Below are 20,053 nucleotides of genomic sequence, written 5' to 3' on the forward strand. Positions count from 1 at the left end.
CTAACTGATCTATCCTTCTGTGGTATCAGAATAAAGAGGCTGGACAGGAGGCTCTTGCCAAATGAACCAAGACCTACTTACCACAGACTTTGATTTCCAGTATTTACACAGACCAACTCCCTCCCACCTGCAGATGGCACCTCTTGTTTTGTGCCCTTCTGGGGCTTCACAACCCCACCTCACCTGGAACCCACTTCCCAATCTCTGTAATAAGTTTCCTGTCCCTTTGACACTCAAACCACAACACTGAGATGTGGTTTTCTAAAGAACTGGCTAAGCCCAAGCCACCTGAACAAGCAGAGCCTTCCAGCTACTATTTTGAGGTCACCGTGGCCAAATGCTGATTTCCATAAAAGCTGCTAGCCTTCTAAATAAAGGCTTATGATGTGAACAGCAACGAATACACACTGTTGGGAAATGGGGCACATTGGACACTGCCTCTGACAGAACCCCTGTGGAATGAACCAGGATTTCTATTGGAAAATGATGATGCAGAGCAGAGGGCACTATGTTGGAAGTGCTCCTAGAACACTTATTGAGCACCTACTATGACTGGCAGTCAGAACTCTGTGGTCCCCGTGTCCCCGGAACTCACTGATGGTGAAGCAGACAAGTGAGTGAGCAGACAGTGATGATCCAGTGTGATAAATGAGGTTGGCTGGTTAATTTAGTGATTCACTCATCTGATGCATATTTATTGAACTCTCTTGGTTAGCTAGGGACTAGGCATGTAGTGTCAACAAGAGAGCGACTATTGTTGCCCTCCTGAAGTTTATAGTCTAACAAACATGAGAGAAATAGACACAAAGTGCTAAGGGAACATTTAGCAGGGGCAAATAACCTAATCTGGGGTGGAGGGGTATGAGGTTCTGGGATAATTTTATAAAGGACATGACTCCAGAACTGAATTGCAAAGGAGACCAGGAAGGAGACAGCAGAAAAGAAGAGCGAAGGACATTCCAGGCAGAGGGGATAGTTTAAGTGAAGTCCTGGAAGCATGAATCAGCTGAGTGCATTTGGTAAGTGCAAGTAGTTTGGTAGGACTGAAGCATGGAGTTTAAAATAAAGTGGGGAAAGAGATAAGGTGAGACATTAGGCTGACAGGGGCTACATCTTAAAGGGTCCTAGGTGCTGGGTTTAAGTGCTTGGACTTAAGACAGTAGGAGCCATCACAAGTGTATTGAGTTGGAGTGTTTATTAGTTAGGAAGCAGGTTCAGCTGCTATAACAAAGACTCCAAAATAACAATGGCTTAAAGAAGGTAGAAGCTTACTTCTTGCTACAGAAAAACCTGGGTAGGCAAGCCAGAGTGGGCATGGTGTCTCCACAGTCATCAGGAACCCTGGCTTCTTCTGGCACTTTGCTCTGACATACTCAATATACCTCTTCCTTCTTGTGGTCCACCAGGGGGCTCCAGCTCCAACCATCACTTCTGCATTTCAGCCAGCAGGGAGGAGTAAAGAGGCATGGAACACACACCGCTTTCATTCAAAGGCATAACCTAGAACTTGCACACATCATTTCATTCACATTGCATTGCCCAGAATTAAGTCACAAGGCCATCACTAACAGCCAGGGTGCTGGGAAACGGTTTTTTTTGTTGTTGTTGTTGTTGTTTTTTAATTCTGGACAGATATATGCTTAGCTAAAAGGTAGGGGCTCTATTACTAAAGGAAGGATGGTTGCTGAGGAACAACTAATTATCTTCAACAGGGAGTGACAATCCTATTTGCCATTTAGAAAGATCTCTCTTGGGAAGGGTGGAGAATGGACTGGATGGTAAGAGACCAGAGCCAAGGAAATAATCCAAATGAGAGCTACTGAGGCCTGAACTGAGGCAGAGACATCTGGGTGGGAGATGTGGACAAAGGCTCAGGAGATATTTGGGAGTTGAATGGACAGGACATGGTGACCAGTTGACTGTACTTCTAATTTACTTATAGAAATGTGCCTAGCACCGTGCCTGGCATACAGTAAGTGCTTATGAGTGAATGAATGTATGAGGTGAAAGAGGAATGAATAAGTGAATGAATGAAGTGAAACAGGAGGAGTCAAGGACAATCATCATCATCATCATCATCATCATCATCATAATAATAATAATGGCTCCTGGAACTAGTTTGATTGAGAAATATCAACATTTAAAGGTAAATCAGTCTTTAAAAACATAGCTTCTACCAACTATAATCTTTCATTCTCCCTTTCCTGATCAGCATTTAGCCCCCTCGATGACATCTCCACGTGGTTCCAAAATTCAGTCATTTTTAGTTATTCATGAAGTCTCTTGTTTTGGACATTCACTTGGTCTTTCCATTTTCAAAGGTCAATCGCTATAGGATTCAAAGTCCCAGAAGGCAGGACTTGTGGTAGTAGAGGGGTTGGGTGCGGTCTGCTTCCCTGCCCTCTTGTGGAGAGGAACAAAAGGAAAAACAGGACTTGTTTTCTTAGGTATGTATCCCCTGCTGGCCCTTGGCTGACCCTTTCTTTACTCCTAGTAATGCGGCTGTGTTCCTTTCCTCTCGGTCCTCACAGCTGTTCAGTTCATTATCTCTAGACTCTGTGTGTGGGGGCGGGGGTGGGGGAGGGGTTTGTGAGGCCGTCACAGGCCATGCCAATAAAGGGCTTGGTGCCAAACAGCCCTCCTCTGCTGGTGGCTGTAGGCTTACCCTTCATGGCTCATCTCTGTGCTCCCCGCCAGCCTGCTGAGTCCCGTCACTCCTACCTTCTGCAGCCCCAGTCCCAGGGCCTGTGGACATGGGTAGAATCTGTCTTTCTTCCTCTTCTTGCCCACACACCACCTAGTCACATCCTTGGCCTTCTGTCTCCAGTTCCCTCTTCCCTATTTCACTGTCACCAGGGCAGGTCCGCAGGTGCAGTGGCTCGGTTGACACCCCTGAGGAAGGAGAGGTCGATGCCCTCTGGTGGCACCCAGAACTGGATGAATTATTCTCTTGGCTCTGTTCCAGTTATCTACTGCCCTGTAACAGGCCACCCTAAATTTCACAAACTAAAACAACCACCATTTTCTCATGCTCACAGATTCTGTGGGTCAGGAATATGACAGGGCACAGAGGGGATGGCTGGGCTCCGCTTGCAGTAGGCAGCCTCCAAGATGGTTTCCAATGACCCAAGCACGCCCCCCTCCCCATATTCGTGTCCTTGTATAGTCCCCTCCCACTTTGTATCAGGGTTGGTCTGGGTGGCCAATAGAATATGGCAGGATTAATTGTATGTCACCTTCAAGTGTAGGTTATAAAAGATATTGTGGTTTCTTCCTCTCTGTCTTTTGGATCACTCAACTCTGGGGGAAGCCAGCTGCTATGTCATGAGGACACTCATATATGAAGAGGCCCTTCTGGAGGGGAACTGAGGCCTCCTGTCAATGACAATGTGAGCGAGCTTGGAAGTGGATGCTCTAGCCCCAGAGAAAGTCTTAGATGACTGTAGCCCTGGCCGACAGCTTGACTGCAATTTCATGAGAGACCCTGAGTCACAACCACCCAGATAGGTTGCTCTCAGATTCTTGACTGTCAGAAATGGTGTGAGATGGTAAGTGTTTGTTGTTTTAAGCTGTTATATTTGGGGGTAATTTGTTATGTAGCAATAGACAACTAATACATTGCTCCATGATGTCTCTGGGCCCTTAGCTGGAAAGACTCGAATGGCTGGGGCTGGAATCACCTGGTGCCTGAGCTGGGATGACGTAGAAGGCTCAGCTGGCACTGCTGTCTGGAGAGCCTACACATGGTCCGTCCACGTGGGTTGGCTTCTCATAGCATAGCAGCTGGGCTCCAAGAGGGAGTGTCTCATGGTGAGTGTCTATAGAGTGAGCTTTCCAAGAGATCAAGGAAAGAGTTGCAAGGTTCCTTTTGGCCTCGCCTTGGAAGTCATGTAGGGTAGCTTCTGCTGTGTTCTATTGTTATGAGTGAGTCACTAAGGCCAGCCCAGATTCAAGGGGAGTGGACTTGACTGGTCCTTTTGATGGAGGAGTGATAGAGTCACATTGCAGGGGAGCAAGTGGGATGGTAGCCATCTTTGCAAAATACAGTTGGACATACCTGCCCTGCCTCAGGGAGAAGAACCAATCCGTAGCTCCGTGCTCTGCCCCTTGGGGAGAGAGGGACAGGTGGCTTCTTTTCATACCTCTAGCAGCATGGGTAGTGCTGGTTCAGCTGCAGTGGCTCATCCTATTAAGCCCTGAGGGGAGCCAGCAATCCTCTGAGCTTGGAAGGTGGAGCATTTCACACCTTTTTGTTCTTAGCTCTAGATTCTGGTGCTAATTTTACCTTTCTGGATAAAAAGGGAAGGTCCACCTGACACCTTGTCCCACCAAGTCACACCACCCTTTCTCTGTCAGCCACTGTGCTTAGCCCGTTACCTCAGTCAGTCCTGCACTCACCCTCGTAGCTAGGGATTATGACCCCATTTCACAGAGGAGGACATCTTCTGACCAAGGTCACACAGCTGGAAGGCAGTGGAGCAGGGACTCACTACTCTGCCCCCTAAGCGTATGCCCTGGGGGCCCTGGGATTCCAGAAAGTCTACTGGGTGTTGGTGCCTTAACCTTGGTCTCCTCAGGTCCCTGTAAAGGGTGAGGCCAGTGTGAGATGCAGAGACTGGAGGGCAGTACTCACGTGAGGCCAGGAGGCCAGGCCCCCTGAGGGTGGGGCTAGTTGTCAGGTACACTGTTTAGGTGAAAGGGGAGGAGAAAGAAGAGACGAGAATCAGTTTTCACTTTCTTTCAGGACTATCCCCAGTCAGTGAGTTTTTCAGTGGCCAGAGGGTAACCTCCAGGATAATAACCCTGGACTCACTGCGCTTCTTGAACTGAAACCCTTTCTCTGTCCTGGATCCTCTGGTTGGAGAGTTCTCTGAGCTCCTTGGGCCCAGCTCCCAGACGCTGTGTCTTGGAGTGATTTCCAGCCCCAGTGAACAGGTATCCTGCGAGGGTCTGGCCTGCCCTGCCCTGACCTTCCTCTTTCTGCTGACCCCTAGTTCCCATCATGCCACACTTCCAAGTCCCGGGATGTGACAGTTCCCAGCACCTACTGCCTGACAGGCACTGAGCTCACATTGGGGACCCAGCTCACACAGGGGTCCTCAGGCAGGTCACAGTCCAGTAGAAGGAGAAACATGAAGAGTTAACTGCCAGATATCAGGTTAAGGGCACATTGAAAAAGGGTAAGAATTACACAGAGGTGGGAGTGCCTAACTCCACAATAAAATGGAATGAACCATTGATTTACGCAGCAACATGGATGAATCTCAAAATCATCATGCAGAAAAAAGAAGCCAGACACAAAAGAGTGCCGACGGTATGATTACATTTTTATGAAGTTCTAGACCGGGTAAAACTGTGGATTTTATATAGCTAGAAATAAGAGCAGTGGTTGCTCGGGATGAGGGGCTATGGATTGGGAAGGGACATGAGGTGACGGATGTTCTGAGGAACGTTCTGAAGATGAGGAATGAGGATGAGGAATACTCTGAGGAGATAGAAATGTTCTAAACCTTGATAGGAGTGTGGGTTACGTGAGAACCTTCGACAGTTAAAACTGACCAAACTATACACCTAAGATCTGTGAATTTCATCATATGTACATTATACCTGTGATGGGCAGCATTCAAAAGAATCCCAGTGACCCCTGACCCTGGTGTGCACACCATGGTGCAATCCCTGCTCCCCGTATTTTATCAGGTTGATCTGTGTGGCCAATGGAATATGGCGGAAGGGATGGTATGTCACTGCTGTGCTTAGGTTATGAAAGACACTGTTCCATCTCTCTCTCTCTCTCTCTCTCTCTCTCTCTCTCTCTCTCTCTCTCTCTCTCTCCCTCTCTCTCGGATCACTTGTTCTGGAAGAGGCCATGTGTTGAGCATCCCCACAGAGAAATGTACGTGGTAAGGAACTGCAGCTTCCTGCCAACAGCTAGTGAGTGAGTTTACAGTATGTGGATCCTTCAGTCCCAGGGAACACCTTCAGATGTCTGCAGCCTTGGCTGACTGCTTGACCACAGACTGATGAGAGGCCCTGAGCCAGGCTACCCAGCTAAGCTGTTTCCTGATTCGTGACCCTCAGAAATTGTGTGAGACAACACGTTTTTATTGTTTTAAGCCATTAAGTTTTGGGAGTTTTTTTGCAGCTATAAATGACAAATACAATATTTCAATAAACTAAACATATGGGAAAACATCTTCTAAGTGCTCCTGGCCCAGATGGCTTTCCCAGGGACCTTTAAGTGCTTTCTGTGACTCAGACTTCTGGGCTCAGTCTCCAAAATGGGGAGACGAGGGGCCTGGAACTCTGTCTAAAAGTCAGGAACTGGTGTCTCCAAAATACCCACAGCCCCACAGCCGCTGCACACAGTACCAAGGATCGCACCTACTGTGCAGAGAGGACTCCAGAAATGCCCCCCCTATCCACTACCCCTGCCCATGTGTACCTGTAGGAATCCCCTCAGGGCTCAAAAACTAACAACAGCTACTACTTTAGGAACAGTATCTGTGTGTCAGGTTATATGCAAAGTGCTTTGTGTGCGTCTTTTGATTAACTCTTCCCAACAACCCTCTGAAGAAGATATCACTAAATGCTTTTTACAGTGCAGAAAACTGAGACTCAGAATGTTGAGGCAAACTGCCAGGGTCATAGAGCTATGAAGGTGTGGCAGCTTCTGAGGTAAATCTACATTTGTCTAATTCCCAAACTGAGAGGCAGGCAAGCAGCAACCTCAGACCTGAAAATACTTTTCTCATCTATTGCTGTGAGAATAAGCCATACATTCTGCCATCAGAGAAAAGGCCATAACCTCAATTCAGATTCCCGAGGGTGATAATGTAAAGAGACTGGAGGATGCTATCCAAGCCACTAAGAGTCTCAGAGATCATAGGAGTCATAGCAGAGGGAACTGAGATCCAGAGAAAGAGTTGACTTTTCCACGGACTCCCATCCAATATTCTTTGAACCACACTGCCCTGCCTCTGCCACACAAGAGGGGAATGGCTGCCATGAGGGAGAAGCACATTAGGGCAAAGAGTGGCTTTGGAGTAAGGGAAGGAGAGAGAAAGGGAAGTCAAAAATAATAACGAGGGAGTGGATGGTTAGCTCAGTTGGTTAGAGCACGGTGCTCTTAATAACAAGGTTGCTGGTTCGATCCCGACATGGACCACTGTGAGCTGCGCCCTCCACAACTAGATTGAGAAACAACTACTTCACTTGGAGCTGGTGGGTTCTGGAAAAACACACTTAAAATAAATAAAAGTTAAAAAACAAAAAAAGTAATAACGACAACAAAACTGGGATCCCATAATTTTGTATTGGGTCTACCCCACAATGGCTAGGGGCTACATAAACCAGTATGGTCCCAGTGAGAGCGTAGGCAGCCTTAGAGGACATCACAGAAAAGGCCTGACCGCAATGCCTGGCTCGTGACAGGGCCTGATGAAAAGCACTTATTTGCTATGACCTTGGTTTGCCTCATCATTCATTCATTCATTCATTCATTCATTCATTCATTCAGTATTTACTGACCATCTGCTATGTGCTAAGTGCTGTTTTAGGAGCTTGGGATATTTCAGTGAACACAAGATCTTTGTCCTTATGAAGCTTAAAATACATAGACTCAATATGTAAGTTCTAAAGTATCCTAGAAAGTGAAAGGTGCCATAAAAGGAGAAACAGTAAAAAAGGCTAAGAGGACCAAGAGTGACAACAGGGTGTATAAACGGGGTGGGTTGAAATCTTTAAAAGGACGATTGGGTAGGTGTCCTTTGAACAAAGACTGGAAGGAAGTGAGGCTGTGCCATATCTGGAGTGAGCCATATGGCTACCTGGAGGAGACACATTCCAGGTAAAACACACAGTGATGTATCAGGGGAAAAGTGGAACTATGTCTGCAACTTACCCTCAAACAGTTCAGAAAAAATAAACTGCACATAGATAGACATAAATAGATATTATGTATGTGTATATAAACATACGTATAATAAATATACACGTATATAGAGAGAAAGGATGATAAAGCAAATAGTATTAAAACATTAACATTTTGGGAATCTGGGTGAAATGTATGTATTATTTTTAGAAATTTTCTGCATGAGATTTCAAAATAAACATTGTTTGAGAGGATTTATATTATTAAAAAAAGAAAAATTCTAGGCAGAGGGAGTAGCCTGTGCAAAGATCCGCAGGTGCGAGAGTGCCTGGGTGTGTGAAGGAAGCATTCAGGGCACTGGCAAAGACAATCAAGGGAATGCTCCAGTATTTTTCACCTGCCTAGAATGTATCTCCCTTCTTCAGGTAACGTTATCCCATTTTCCCTTTGGGGAACCACCCCTGTCCTACTCTCCTTCCATAATGATCCTATCTCCTAGCTGGAGAGGGGGTGGCTTGAGGCTTAGGCCTGGCCAATCAGAGACGTGCACATCACACAACAAGGCCAAAGAAACACAGTCCAAGGGTCACAACAAGGCCAAAGAAACAACACAGTCCAAGGGTCCAGGGCTGCCTAAGGAGGAAACCAACCCCGTGGAAGGGAGAGCTGAGACCTGAAACAAGGCCTGTATCTGAGCTTTGATCCCTCAGTAGCTCAGTTATACGAGGCAATACATTCCCTTTGTGCTTGAGCCAGGTTGAGTTGGATTTTTTTCTTACTCTCAAAAAAAGAATGTGTTGACTGATCCAAAGTGTCAGGACAGCCTCTCTGAGGCAAGGAGATCGAAGCAGAGGCCTGAAGGATAAGCAGCAGTTGGTCACGTAAAGAGGTGGGGAAAATGTTCCAGATGTAGGGACCAGCAAATGGCAAGTCCCCAGGAAAGGAAAGAGTGTGGCAGGTTCAAGGAACAGCAGGAAGGCCAGGATGGTGGTGGCTGGGAGAGTAAGGAGATGGACAGAGATAGAGCTGGACAGAAATGAAGCTGGAGCTGGGTCCCTGATGGAGGGCTGTACAGGCTTTTTAAGGATCTGGGACTTCGTCCCAGGAGCAATGGGGAGTCATTGCGGGGTTTTGAATAGGGATTGGCTTAATTTGCATTTTGACAAGAACACTCTGGTGGCAGTGTGGGGACTAGATTGGCAAGAGGTAAGTGTAGTACAGGAGGATTACTTAGAATATTGTTACAGATCTCTGGGCTAGAGATGATGATGATTTACACAGAAGGGGACAGGAGATGTGCAGAGACTGAATGGATTGTGTGGCAGCTGGTTTCCAAAGTTGGCTCCCAGTGAACCAGGGCTCCCAGTATTCATGCCTGTATAGTCCCATCCCACAATGAATCTGGACAGCTCTGTGACCACTTTAACCAACAGAATGCAGAGACAGTGACAGCTGTGCCTTCCAAAAGTAGAAGGTTTGGTGTCCACGTTATTGAGGACTGCTGTGTGGCCCCAGGGTCTCTCACAGACACCCAGCATGGCTGGAAGCCTCAGAGACAGAGGCAAACACTCTGGCTCCTTCTGGAGTGAATTCCACTCCCCCTGGCTCTGACCTGTCACCTGATCACAGTCTCTGTGTCTCTGATTGGTCAGATAACTGGAGGCATATAGACGCAGTATGGTTCAATCAGCAGTGGGGGGAAGGCAGCACAGAGCCTGGAGGTACAGACAAGGCTGCCTGGCTCCACTCTTCCTTGCGGTGAGTGAGCAGTTTTTTAGCGGAGAACATGACTACGGCAGCAATTTAGAAAGAGGCCCATTTGGGTCAGTGTTGCATGACTCAGGGCTGAGCACATCGGCCTCTGCCCCTGTGAAGTCCTACAGGGAATGAAATGGAATTCCACCACCCACCTCTTTGCACTGGGCTGACCCTCTTCCTAAGCCTCTGACCCCTGCTGGGTGTTCCTCAGCTCGGTTCTCCAAACCTCCCAGTGGAGCTGCTTTTCCCATCCTGCCCCCGGCAGTATCCCTCTGGCCTATTGCTGGATTTTCTCTGGCCCTCTGCACCCCGGCTCAGGGTAATAAGACAAACAGCTACCACTTACAATGCATTTACTAATGTACGTGCCAAGCACTGGGCAAGAGCTTTTACATGCCCGTGAACTCCTTGCACCAATTCTAAGAAGTAGGTACTCTTAACATGGCCATGTTAGAGATGCAGAAAGGGAGTCTCACACAAGATAAAAAAAACTCTGCCAAAGTCACACAGCCAGGGAGGATGTCCCCAGGAGATGAATTGAAGTTTACTCGTATATACCCTGGAAGTTTATTCTCTTATTATCTAGAGACAGTACAGCCATTCAGCCCAGGTTGGTTTTTGCCCCACCTTACCTGCCTGCCAGAGAGGGCCTGGGGGTGAGAGCCTTAGCCCTAATTTCAATGGTACCCAGCTTTGACCTCTTTGCCTGCTGTGCTTCAAGTGTGTTTAAGCCAGAGATTCTTAAAATGTGTGGTTCCTGGGCCAGCAGCATCAGCATTACCTGGGAACTTGCCAGAGATGCATATTCTCAGGCTTACTGAATCAGTAACTCTGGGGTGGGGCCCGGAAATCTGTGTTTTAATTAGTCTTCCAGGTGATTCTGGTGCCTACCCCTCTGAGAACCGTTGGGGAATGCAGAAGAGTCAACAGCCTTTTCCATTAAACTCCCAGGTGAGTCTGGATACAGCTGCTGGAGAAAGTGAGAATTTCAGCTGAGTAGTTTTTCAGTTTGTTTTTGGTGGTTGTATTCTTATCACATTTGTCAGAAATGACTCAGGTCTGGCTTGAGAGAAAGTGTGTGAATTCCTTAATTGTTTGACACTATTATTTTTTTCACATTTGCGTTCAGCCTAAAAGAAAGTGAAAATAAAATAAAGAAATCCAAACCACCCAATTCAGCATCTTAGGATCTTGTCTGTCTAGGGAAGAGTTGTTACTCTAATCCCACATTTCAATCAACACACTTGAGTTTTGTCTCCTTGGTGCCGAGTCTTAGGCTGGGTTCCGAGGCATAGACCGGCCTCTGTCCCGCCTGCTTCTGTGCCAGGGGACACAGATACCTCACTAATAACTAAAATTCAGGGAGCCAAAGTTTGAGGTTCAGGATCTGCTCCAACATGACCCTGGCCTGTACCACTTCAAGTTCCTTACCAGTGCACCGCCCTGAGTTTGAGTCCAGGCTCCACCACTTGCCAGCTGTGTGATCTTGGGCAAATCACTTGGCCTCTCTGGGCCTCAGATTCCTCCATTGTGAAATAAGAGGAATAATTCCCACCTTACAAGCTTGTTGTGAGGATGGAGGAAATGTATGTAGCATAGCTGTGACGCTCACTAGCTGTGTGACCTAGAGCAGGTTAGCTTCTCTAGCTTATTTCCTCCCCCGGTAAGACTAATAGCACAGACCTCATAGGGTTCTTGTGAAGCTAAAGGTTATGTATCTCAACAAGACTGCATGATAGTTAAGTTCTCTGGTAATCTTAGTAATTATTATTATTAAGCCCGTAATAGAATAATATTGAGCATAGTAGATGCTCAATAAATGGTGGCTACTGTTATTATTAATGCCCACCCTTAACTTGAGGACAGCGCTGACCTTATAATGCCTGAGGCTGCTTTCAGCGTCTGGTTTCTGGTTACTTCAGGGTCACTGATGCACACAGGGAGTTTGCAGTGCTGACTTCGGGTTGTTGCTCTGTCTGCTAGTTCATCTTGTATTTGACTCTGAGTTCCAACCTTTCTCAGGTCTCCTGCTATTTGCTCTTGGCCTGGTCTCAGCATTCTTTGTTCTGGCTTCATAACCTCATCCCCAGGGCCCATCTCACAGGCATAAAGTTAGTCAGACTAGAGTTAAGTCCTAGCTCTGCTGCTCACTAGCTGTGTCACCCTCCACAAAACATTTAACCCCTATTTCCTCATCTGTAAAATGGGGCTGACAATGCCTGTCAGGGTTGTCTAAAGATTAAATGCAGTCATGTGTTTGTAAGCATTTAGCATGGTTCCTGTCACACAATAGGTGCTCAATAAATGGTTATTTCCTTCTCTGTCCATCTAACCCTATGGAATAAATCCCATGATTATTCTGAACTGGTATACTGATCTGTAAAAGGGGGAAATAACCTTTCCTACTCGCGTCAGAGACTGCCAGTATCCATGCAGTATTTGGTCTCCCTTTCTTCTTTAATATTTTGACTTTACTGGGGGTTGGAGGTAGCAACAATGTACCCAACGACAGATTTCGTCTTCCCATTCCCCTCACAGCTAGGTGACACCATGTATCTGTTTTGGCCAATGATATGAAAGAAAGTGTTGAGTGGTGGTGTGGGTTGAATTGTGTCCCCAAAAAAGATGTGTTAAAGTCCTAACCCCCAATACCACAGAATGTGAACTTATTTGGAATAGGGTCTTTACAGAGGTAATCAAGTTAAAAGGAAGTCGTTCAGGTGGGCCCTAATCCAACATGACTAGAGTCTTTATTAAAGAAGGAAATTTGAATACAGACACAGACACAGGAAAGATGATGTGAAGACACAGAGGGAGAAGACAGCTGTATGACTGGAAGTTTGCATCTATAAACCAAGGAACATCAAGGATAACCAGCAAACCCCGGAAGTGGAAGCAAGGAAGGATTCTCCCCTGAAAGAGTCAGAGGGAGCATGGCCCTGCTGATACCTTTTTTGGACTTCTAGCCTCCAGAACAGTTTTAAGCTACCCAGTTTTTGGTACTTTGCTACAACAGTCCTAGGAAATTAACACAGGTGGTATTGGGGGGATGGCTGCTTACAGGGAGGCTTCCTGCTGCCTGGAATGTGCACGGTTCATGTTTAAAATCTTTAATAATCAGTGTGGAGATGGGCACTGATCAATCAGAAAGGACACTGACCATGAACAATTTGTCTAGTCACACTGAATATTGGTTAACTATTAGCTCTGGGAATGTGGCTGGAGTTTCAGCAGCCATTTTGAACCATGAAGCTAAAAGCTTGGAGCTGAGGATGGCAGAGTTGAGAGGAGGTGTCTTGGTTCCTGAAGACTTCATAGAGCTGTCACACCAGACTTTGACTGTTTACCTCCAGTGTTATGTGCTATACTCGTACACGTGGTAGAATAACCTATGTTTGTTTATGGCTCTGTTATTTTTGGCTTTTCTATGTTCCTCAGCCTAACCTAAATTTAACTGACATCCAGTCCCATGAGGTATTGGGAATCCTGAATGACATGATCAACAGGAAAGTATTTTGCAAACTCTCCAGCTCTATGCACGCATAAGACATTTTTATTATTAGAGTGTTTGCAACTATAATTATGATTGGTGTAGGAAGAATGGGTTGAAATTGACTGACATGATCCTGGCCAGAGGTCAGAGACTCTTTGTCCTGTTTCAGCAACGTGTTCATAAGGGCTCTACACAGCATCCATGGATAACAGTGGCATGAGAGACTGGCAGGAGAGGGACTGCCAATCTTTGGGCTGGATGCCAGCAGGATGACTGTGTGACTTTTGTTAAGCTGGGGCCAGAGTGCTCAGATACTGAGCAGTTAAGCATAAAGTTTAAGAGTCAGGACAGATGGGTTTAAATCCAGGTTCCACCCTACTTGCTGTGTGACCCTGAGCAAGTTATTGAACTTCTCTGGGTCTCAGATTCCTTATCTGTAAAATGGGAACAATTATAGCCCCTGTGACGTAGGGTTGTCATGGAGATTCAGTGATACAACATACCCAGTAGGGAAAAGGATAAATCCAGTTTATCTGTATCCAGTCCACTAACCCTTGACAGATTACAAATGGACAGACTAGATTCTGGTTCGTTCTTTCTTACCTTTATTGATTCATGCAGTAAGCATACTGAATGTGCCTACTAGATACCAGCTGATGAAAAGAGCTAGTAAGGTAGTCTTAGACCATGGCATCTAAATATAACCAGCTCAAAGAATAGTTTTAAAAAAAAAAGTAGATCCAAAGTTTGTTTGGGTGCCCATCCCCACCTCTTACTGTCATTTTTTTTCTTGAGGGCTCCCTTCAAGGTTTCATTCATGGCTGTTCTGGTTAGTAGATGTTTGTTCTCAGGAGGACCTTAGTCACTAATTCATACTATGGTGTAAATAACTACAAATCTCTCAAAGCATGGACCTGCAAATGAGCCCTCCTATAAAGCTGACTGCCTCCTGAAAGGCTGTTCAATGAAAAGCAAGAAGGTTCCAGGTAGAAGGGCCCAGAGAAATCATTCAGCCTGAACCCTCTCTATTCACAGGGACAAATCATGCCAGGCACAAGTGACCCTGGGCTAAGCAGGATGACCCAACCAAGGACACCCAGTAGTCATGTGGCCAGGCTGGGTGGAGAACAGAAAATGGCTCTTCCAGACTCCATGGTCACTGCTTTACACCATCTATGTTCTGATTAAGTTGTGCAGGGTGCCCTAGGGAGCTACTGAGGCAGGACTAGCAGTGCCTCTGCCTTTTAAGAAGCCTACAGCCTGACAGGGAACATGAACACATATGTTAGACCAAAAGCCCTTTGGTCTCACTGATTTGAAATGCTGCCTCCATTGTGTACTACGTTCTCCAATATGCGGGAGACTATTCTAGACTGTTCTGTGTTACCGCTGTCTCTTCCTGCAAGCACTATGCTGTTTCAAAGACTACAGCTTTATAAAATACTTTGATATCTGGTAGAGGGAAGTCCCCCTTCTTCTTTTTCAAGAATGTCTTAACTGTTCTCGTACGATTACTGTTGCAGATGAACTTTTGAATTAGCTTTCAAATAACACAGATTTTGAATCCTCTTTAGCACTCTTCTTTATACCAGGCAATGGGCACTCTGAGGAGCCAGGCACTTAGTTCCTGCCCCTGGGAGCTCACAGACGCTCTGGGAAGTGTAACCAAACAACCGTGTAAAGCAACAACCGGAATCTCACGCTGTAGGTAACCAGGGCCAAAGGAGTCCCACAAACTCCTCCTAAGTGTTTGTGAGTTCCATTGCTCCAACAGGCTAGGAAAGTCATGGGAGGCTCAATCGGGGGAGGTGACATTATCCGGAAATTTTATGGATGAGCAGCAGTTTGTCTCGTATAGAAGAGAAGAAATACTTTGAGTTGGGGAAGTTAGAGAATGCTTACCTACTCCGAAGGAGACACATTTCATTTGAGAGAAGATAGGAGTTTGCCAGAGGATGGAAAGAAGGGAGGGATGGCTCTGAGCTGGGAAAAACTACAAGAAGGCCCTCTGAAGGCATTTTAGCTGGGGTTTGAGTTGGAGGAATCAGAGAAGATGCTGGAAGAGGCAATTAAATAAAAAGGATTTTATTAGAAAAGTAATACAAAGACATGACCCGTGAGCGGGACTTTTAGGGATGAGAGAACAGTTTACCAGACAGAGGAGAGGAGGTAGTCACAGAAAAGGCTTCCCAGAGCAAACAGGAAACTTCCGGGCTTCCTGCCCACTCTCTAAGATCCAAGATCCAAGACCTAAACTTCCCACCGCGTAGAGGCCCGGGATTTTGTGGTGGCGGCCCTGCAGTTCCGATTCCCTGGTGTGGGGAAGCGGTGGACCATGGATCAGCAGAAGTATTGAGACTCAGGTTTGCGGAGCCGGCTGGCAGAGCTGAATGCTTTATGTCAGAATCGACCAATGGGATGGCGGCACCCGGTTGCCAGGGCTACGAAGGGGGGAGGGTGGCCGGGGAGGCGGGGCTTGGGTGCCAGGGCGGGGTCTGGGCGGGGCCTATATAAACGGGCCGCCGGCAGAAAGCGGGGCGTGGGGGTCGGTGGCTGCTGGGCGGGCGGGGCGCAGGCCGCGGGGCCCGAGCCGGGGGGAGCGAGCGAACGGAGGCGCGGAGGATCCGATTCACTCGCTGGGGAGATCTATGGGCCGAAGCCGTGTAAATGCGTTTTAAGGCGAGTGCGGGGAGTGATTCGGAGAGCCTCGGGGAACGGGCGCCCTCGCTTCCAGTGATGACCTGCCCCTGGCCCCTCTTGCCTCCTTTCAGCAGGGGCCTCGGCTCCGCAACGGCCACTCCTCCTCGGGGTGTTGCACAAGTTTCGAGGTCACCGGCGACCCCCCCTAGCAGCGCGCCTGGCTCTGGCCCCCGAGGAGGACCGGGCTTGGTAAGAGTGTATGTGTGTGTGTGTGTGGTGGGGGCGGGACCTCGGTTCTGCCCTCGGGAGGGCTCACCCGGGCAGAACCTCAGCCTTTGGTTCTCGCCCGGGGAGCCCGCGTGGCGCCCCCATGCACGCTTAGAATCCTAGCACGCCAAGACCAGCCCGTCCCCATTTACAAACGGTGAAACTGAGGCTCCGAGAGGGACCAGGCGTACCCAAGGTCATGTAGCACAGAGCGGACTCGAACTCAAGCTCCCTCTCTGGGTCTGAGACTCCTGGCGGAGCCACTTCTGCCCACTTTAGGTGGGCGTGGTCAGGGCGGGGATGGGGATGCACCTTGGAAACTTGACCACCCAAGATTCTAGGCTTTCCTGCTTCCTTGCTCTCTTTCTTTCCCTTTTTACTAAAACCCGAATTTCAGAACTGGAAAGGATCTTTAAAACAGTCCATCCATTTACAAATGGGGAAACTGAGGCTCAGAGAGGACGTGACATCTAGGCATATAATGCCTTGGGGGTCCCAGTCCAGGATACCTGATGGCCCCTACTCTTCTCAGTGAACCTAAGGTCCCCAGGCTTGTGCTGGGGGTGGGGTGTGACAGAACTGGGAGCCCTGGCCTGGGGAAGAGAGGGAGCTCTGCGGAGGCCAGCCTGCTCCCTTCGGCACCCAGGCCAGCGCCTCCCTCACTCCCGCCCCCACCGCTCTCCGCAGTGTGTTGCATACTTTCTAAGGCGGCAGGCAGCGGCGGCGGCCGCAGCAGCGGCTCCATCCAGACCATCTGCTCCTCCTCAGTATGGCTGGCTACCTGGATGAAACGGACTTCGTGATGGTGGAGGAGGGCTTCAGCACCCGAGACCTGCTGGAGGAGCTCACTCTGGGGGCCTCACAGGCCACCATGGTGAGGGGCTGCGAGTTCCGGTTGGGTTCCTTGTTCCCTGTGCAGGCCCAGATGCCTCCTCTGAAAAGGCCCCTGGGGTCACTTATCTTATTCTTTCACTTAGTATTTGGTATTCAATCCTTACCATTTGCAAGACTTGGGCTCATTTTATCCCCGGTTCCTGGTCCTTGTCCCTGAACCTGCCCGGCCTGTTCACTGCCTTGATGGCAGCACCACCATCATCTACCTGGCCCGCTAGGTCAGAAACCTGGAAGCCCTGGCTTCCCCCACACACCTAGGCATCGCCAAGCTCTGTGAGTTGAGCCTCCTTAAAATACCCTCCAGGGTGCTCCTCCGGAATCTGGAGCCTGTCTTTGGCCCCCCTACCTCCTCCCTGCCTCGTCCCACCCTCACCTATTTTATCACAGACCTGCTCAAAAATCAGAATTCTTTGGCCGTCCCCCACTGCCTACAGGATCAAGTCAGAACCCCTCTGCCTTCATAGCCCCATTTCTGGCTTCTCCCATGGTATAGATTATGCTTCATCAGAGCTGAACTACTCTGCCAGAATGACCCAGTGACGTCATGTGCTCTGTTATCACTCCTTTGTGTAGAATACCCTTCTCCTGGCCTCTCTCTCTCTCTTACCTATTTCTACTCATTCTTTATTACTCACATTTTCCTGATTACTCAGGTAGATTTTGTATTTTCTTTCTCGGTGGCCCCCACTGCATGGTGTAGAAATTTCCATCTAGCATTTATTTAATGGGTTTGTGACTGTGTAAGGGGTTTGTTCTCTTCCAGACCCAAGTTTCTTCAGGGCTAGAGCCCTGTCTGGTCATCTCTGTCCCTTAGCATAATGTCAGACACCAAGTGGGCATTAGTAAAAAAAAGTGTTGCGTAAAGAAAAACTGAGTCCCAGGGAAGGTTTCAGTAATGTGGTCTCCCCATAGCCTCATACGTGTTTGGTCCTCAGCAAATCTGTGATGGCCACTTGTCCACAGGCATGGGTTGCAGTGGCAGTGAGACTATCTCAAGGCTTCATGGAGCAGAGATATGTGAAAAGCAACGGGCTGTAGGCCATAGCTTTGGCCTTCAAGGAATTTATCTTTTTCTGGAGAAGACATGCAAACCCAGTTCTGATACTTAGGAAGCAGGTGCAACATGCAGTGGGAACATGAAAGGCAGGGTGATCTTCTTGGTTTGGGGGAGGTGGTGTTTGCCCTGAAACCTGAAGGCAGATTAAGAACTTGCCAGACACAAGCGAGGAAGGGTATTCTTTGTGGAGAGCATGGTGGGAACAGGCATGGAGGTGGGAAAATAAATGATCCATTGTGCAGCTGGGGTTTGAGCTGCAGCAAGGCGAGGGACTGGGGCAGGATCACAGGGCCTCGAATGCCAGGCTGGGGAGTTTGCCTTTAGTCCTAGAGACTTGTGGAGCCCCAGAGAATTTAGAGCAAGGTAACTTCATGGCCAGAGCCGAGCTTGGAGCAGGTACTTGGGAGGACTGTAGAGGGCATGCCCAAGGAGGGAGCAGGGTGGGGTCTCACATTCATCCCTCTTGTTGTGCAGGGCGAGGTTGCTGCCTTCTTCGTGGCCGACCTGGGTGCAGTAGTGAGGAAGCACTTCTGCTTTCTGAAGTGCCTGCCTCGAGTTCAGCCCTTTTACGCTGTCAAGTGCAACAGCAGCCCAGGCGTGCTAAAGGTCCTGGCCGAGCTGGGGCTGGGCTTCAGCTGTGCCAACAAGGTGAGCCGCTGTCCCAACCAGCACACTGACCCTTGCAGCACACTGAACACACACACACAGGACTGCTGTAGGTGGGCCCTGGGGAAGCAGGAGTGACCTACAATTGGCCCATGCCCTCTGGGGAGGGCCACTCACTTGGAAGGGGCTTTAAGGGATGAGGGAGGGAGAAACAAGCATGGAATTTGCCAGCCTTGAAGTTCCAAATTGGAATCCTGTGCGTCCCTGGGTAGATGGGTCACCTTTTTAAATGGCAGTTTCCAAACTTGACATAAAGCTACGTATACATAGTATTCTAATTAAAACAAGACAAAGCAAAACAAAATAAAAACCTCTTATTTTCTTTTTTTTCTTTTATAATCTTAATAATGTGCGATTACATTTTCTTAACTAATTCTTCTAGAATTTTGTTACTTTGTCCATCCTGCTGACTTTCTAATTTGATTAACGCTATTGTCTTAATTCCCTCCTGCTCTCTTTAGATTTACTTTAGTTATTTACTTTTTAAAAAATTTTTATTCATTGAGCTCCTATAATGCGCTAATCACTGTGCTAGGTGGGGCTGGCAGTACAGTGTTGAGTAAGAGACTCTGCTGTCCTTGAGTTGAATGCTTAGTTTATCTATTTTCATCGTGTTCTTATTTGAAAAAGACTTTAAGCCATAAACTTTCCTCAGAGTACAGCTTTGGATATATTTATGCATCCAACAAACATCTATTGGGCACCTTCTGTGGGGCCAAGTACTATTCTAGGTGGGAATTTAACAGGTGAACAGAACAAAAAAAAGCCTGGTCCTTCATGGAGTTTACTTTCTAAAAAACAAGTTAAACAATGAAAATTGACAGTATTTTATATGGTAAATGCTGTGGAGAAAATTGAAGTGGGAAAAGGAAGTAGGAAATGTTGGGAAAGAAGATAGCACTTTTAGATGGTTTGGCCAGGGAAGGCTTTGCTGAAATTTGAACACAGACCTGAAGGAAGCAAAGAATCAATCAAACCCGGTGGATGACCAAGGGAAGAGCATTCTAGGCAGAGGGAACCGCAAGTGCAAAGGCCCTACGGTGGGAGCAGGCCTTTGAACAGTATTCAACTTTTTTTTTTTTGGTGGTAAGAGCACTTAACATGCGACCTATCCCCTTTACAAATTTTTAAGTGTACAATACAATATTGTTAACTGTAGGCACTGGTGTGTGATATTGTCATTACTGTTATTTTTCTAATGGTTAGTAATGATTATTTTGAGGGGAACCCTTTTTAAAATCCCTTGTAAGCCCCTTTGAAGTCATCAATATGGCTGGGTGTTGTGGAGAGAGTTCTAGAAAGGGTTCCTGGGAGAGAAAGGAGGAGAGCTAGCCAGGGCAGGATGTCAGGGCTGGAGGGATTCCAGTGAGGACAGGTGTGCACCAGGGTGAGCCGGTCAGAACAAGCA

At 47.6% G+C, this 20,053-nt stretch overlaps 1 protein-coding gene and 1 long non-coding RNA gene across 6 annotated transcripts in view; both read left to right on the top strand.

The window, feature by feature from the left end:
* The first annotated feature begins 2,369 nt into the window (after positions 1-2,369).
* Positions 2,370-4,920, top strand: LOC117027613 (uncharacterized). Its single transcript, XR_004423950.1, has 4 exons — positions 2,370-2,447; positions 3,315-3,548; positions 3,647-3,810; positions 4,745-4,920. It is a non-coding gene; the product is annotated as an uncharacterized LOC117027613 (long non-coding RNA).
* A 10,740-nt stretch (positions 4,921-15,660) lies between these two features.
* Positions 15,661-20,053, top strand: part of AZIN2 (antizyme inhibitor 2) — a 29,617-nt gene continuing 25,224 nt past the window's right edge. The window contains exons 1-4 of one of the 5 annotated variants that reach the window (XM_033115534.1): positions 15,661-15,800; positions 15,893-16,010; positions 16,716-16,902; positions 18,454-18,627. In XM_033115534.1, coding sequence (XP_032971425.1) covers positions 16,798-16,902; positions 18,454-18,627 — 279 coding nt within the window. In that variant the 5' untranslated portion in view covers positions 15,661-15,800; positions 15,893-16,010; positions 16,716-16,797. Of the gene's footprint in view, positions 16,011-16,715; positions 16,903-18,453; positions 18,628-20,053 lie in introns of those variants that run through there. The other 4 variants (XM_033115535.1, XM_033115537.1, XM_033115533.1 and 1 more) reach the window with 4 other exon arrangements.

The sequence above is a fragment of the Rhinolophus ferrumequinum genome, chromosome 9 (genome assembly GCF_004115265.2).
Source record: "Rhinolophus ferrumequinum isolate MPI-CBG mRhiFer1 chromosome 9, mRhiFer1_v1.p, whole genome shotgun sequence".
Classification (NCBI taxonomy): Eukaryota; Metazoa; Chordata; class Mammalia; order Chiroptera; family Rhinolophidae; genus Rhinolophus; species Rhinolophus ferrumequinum.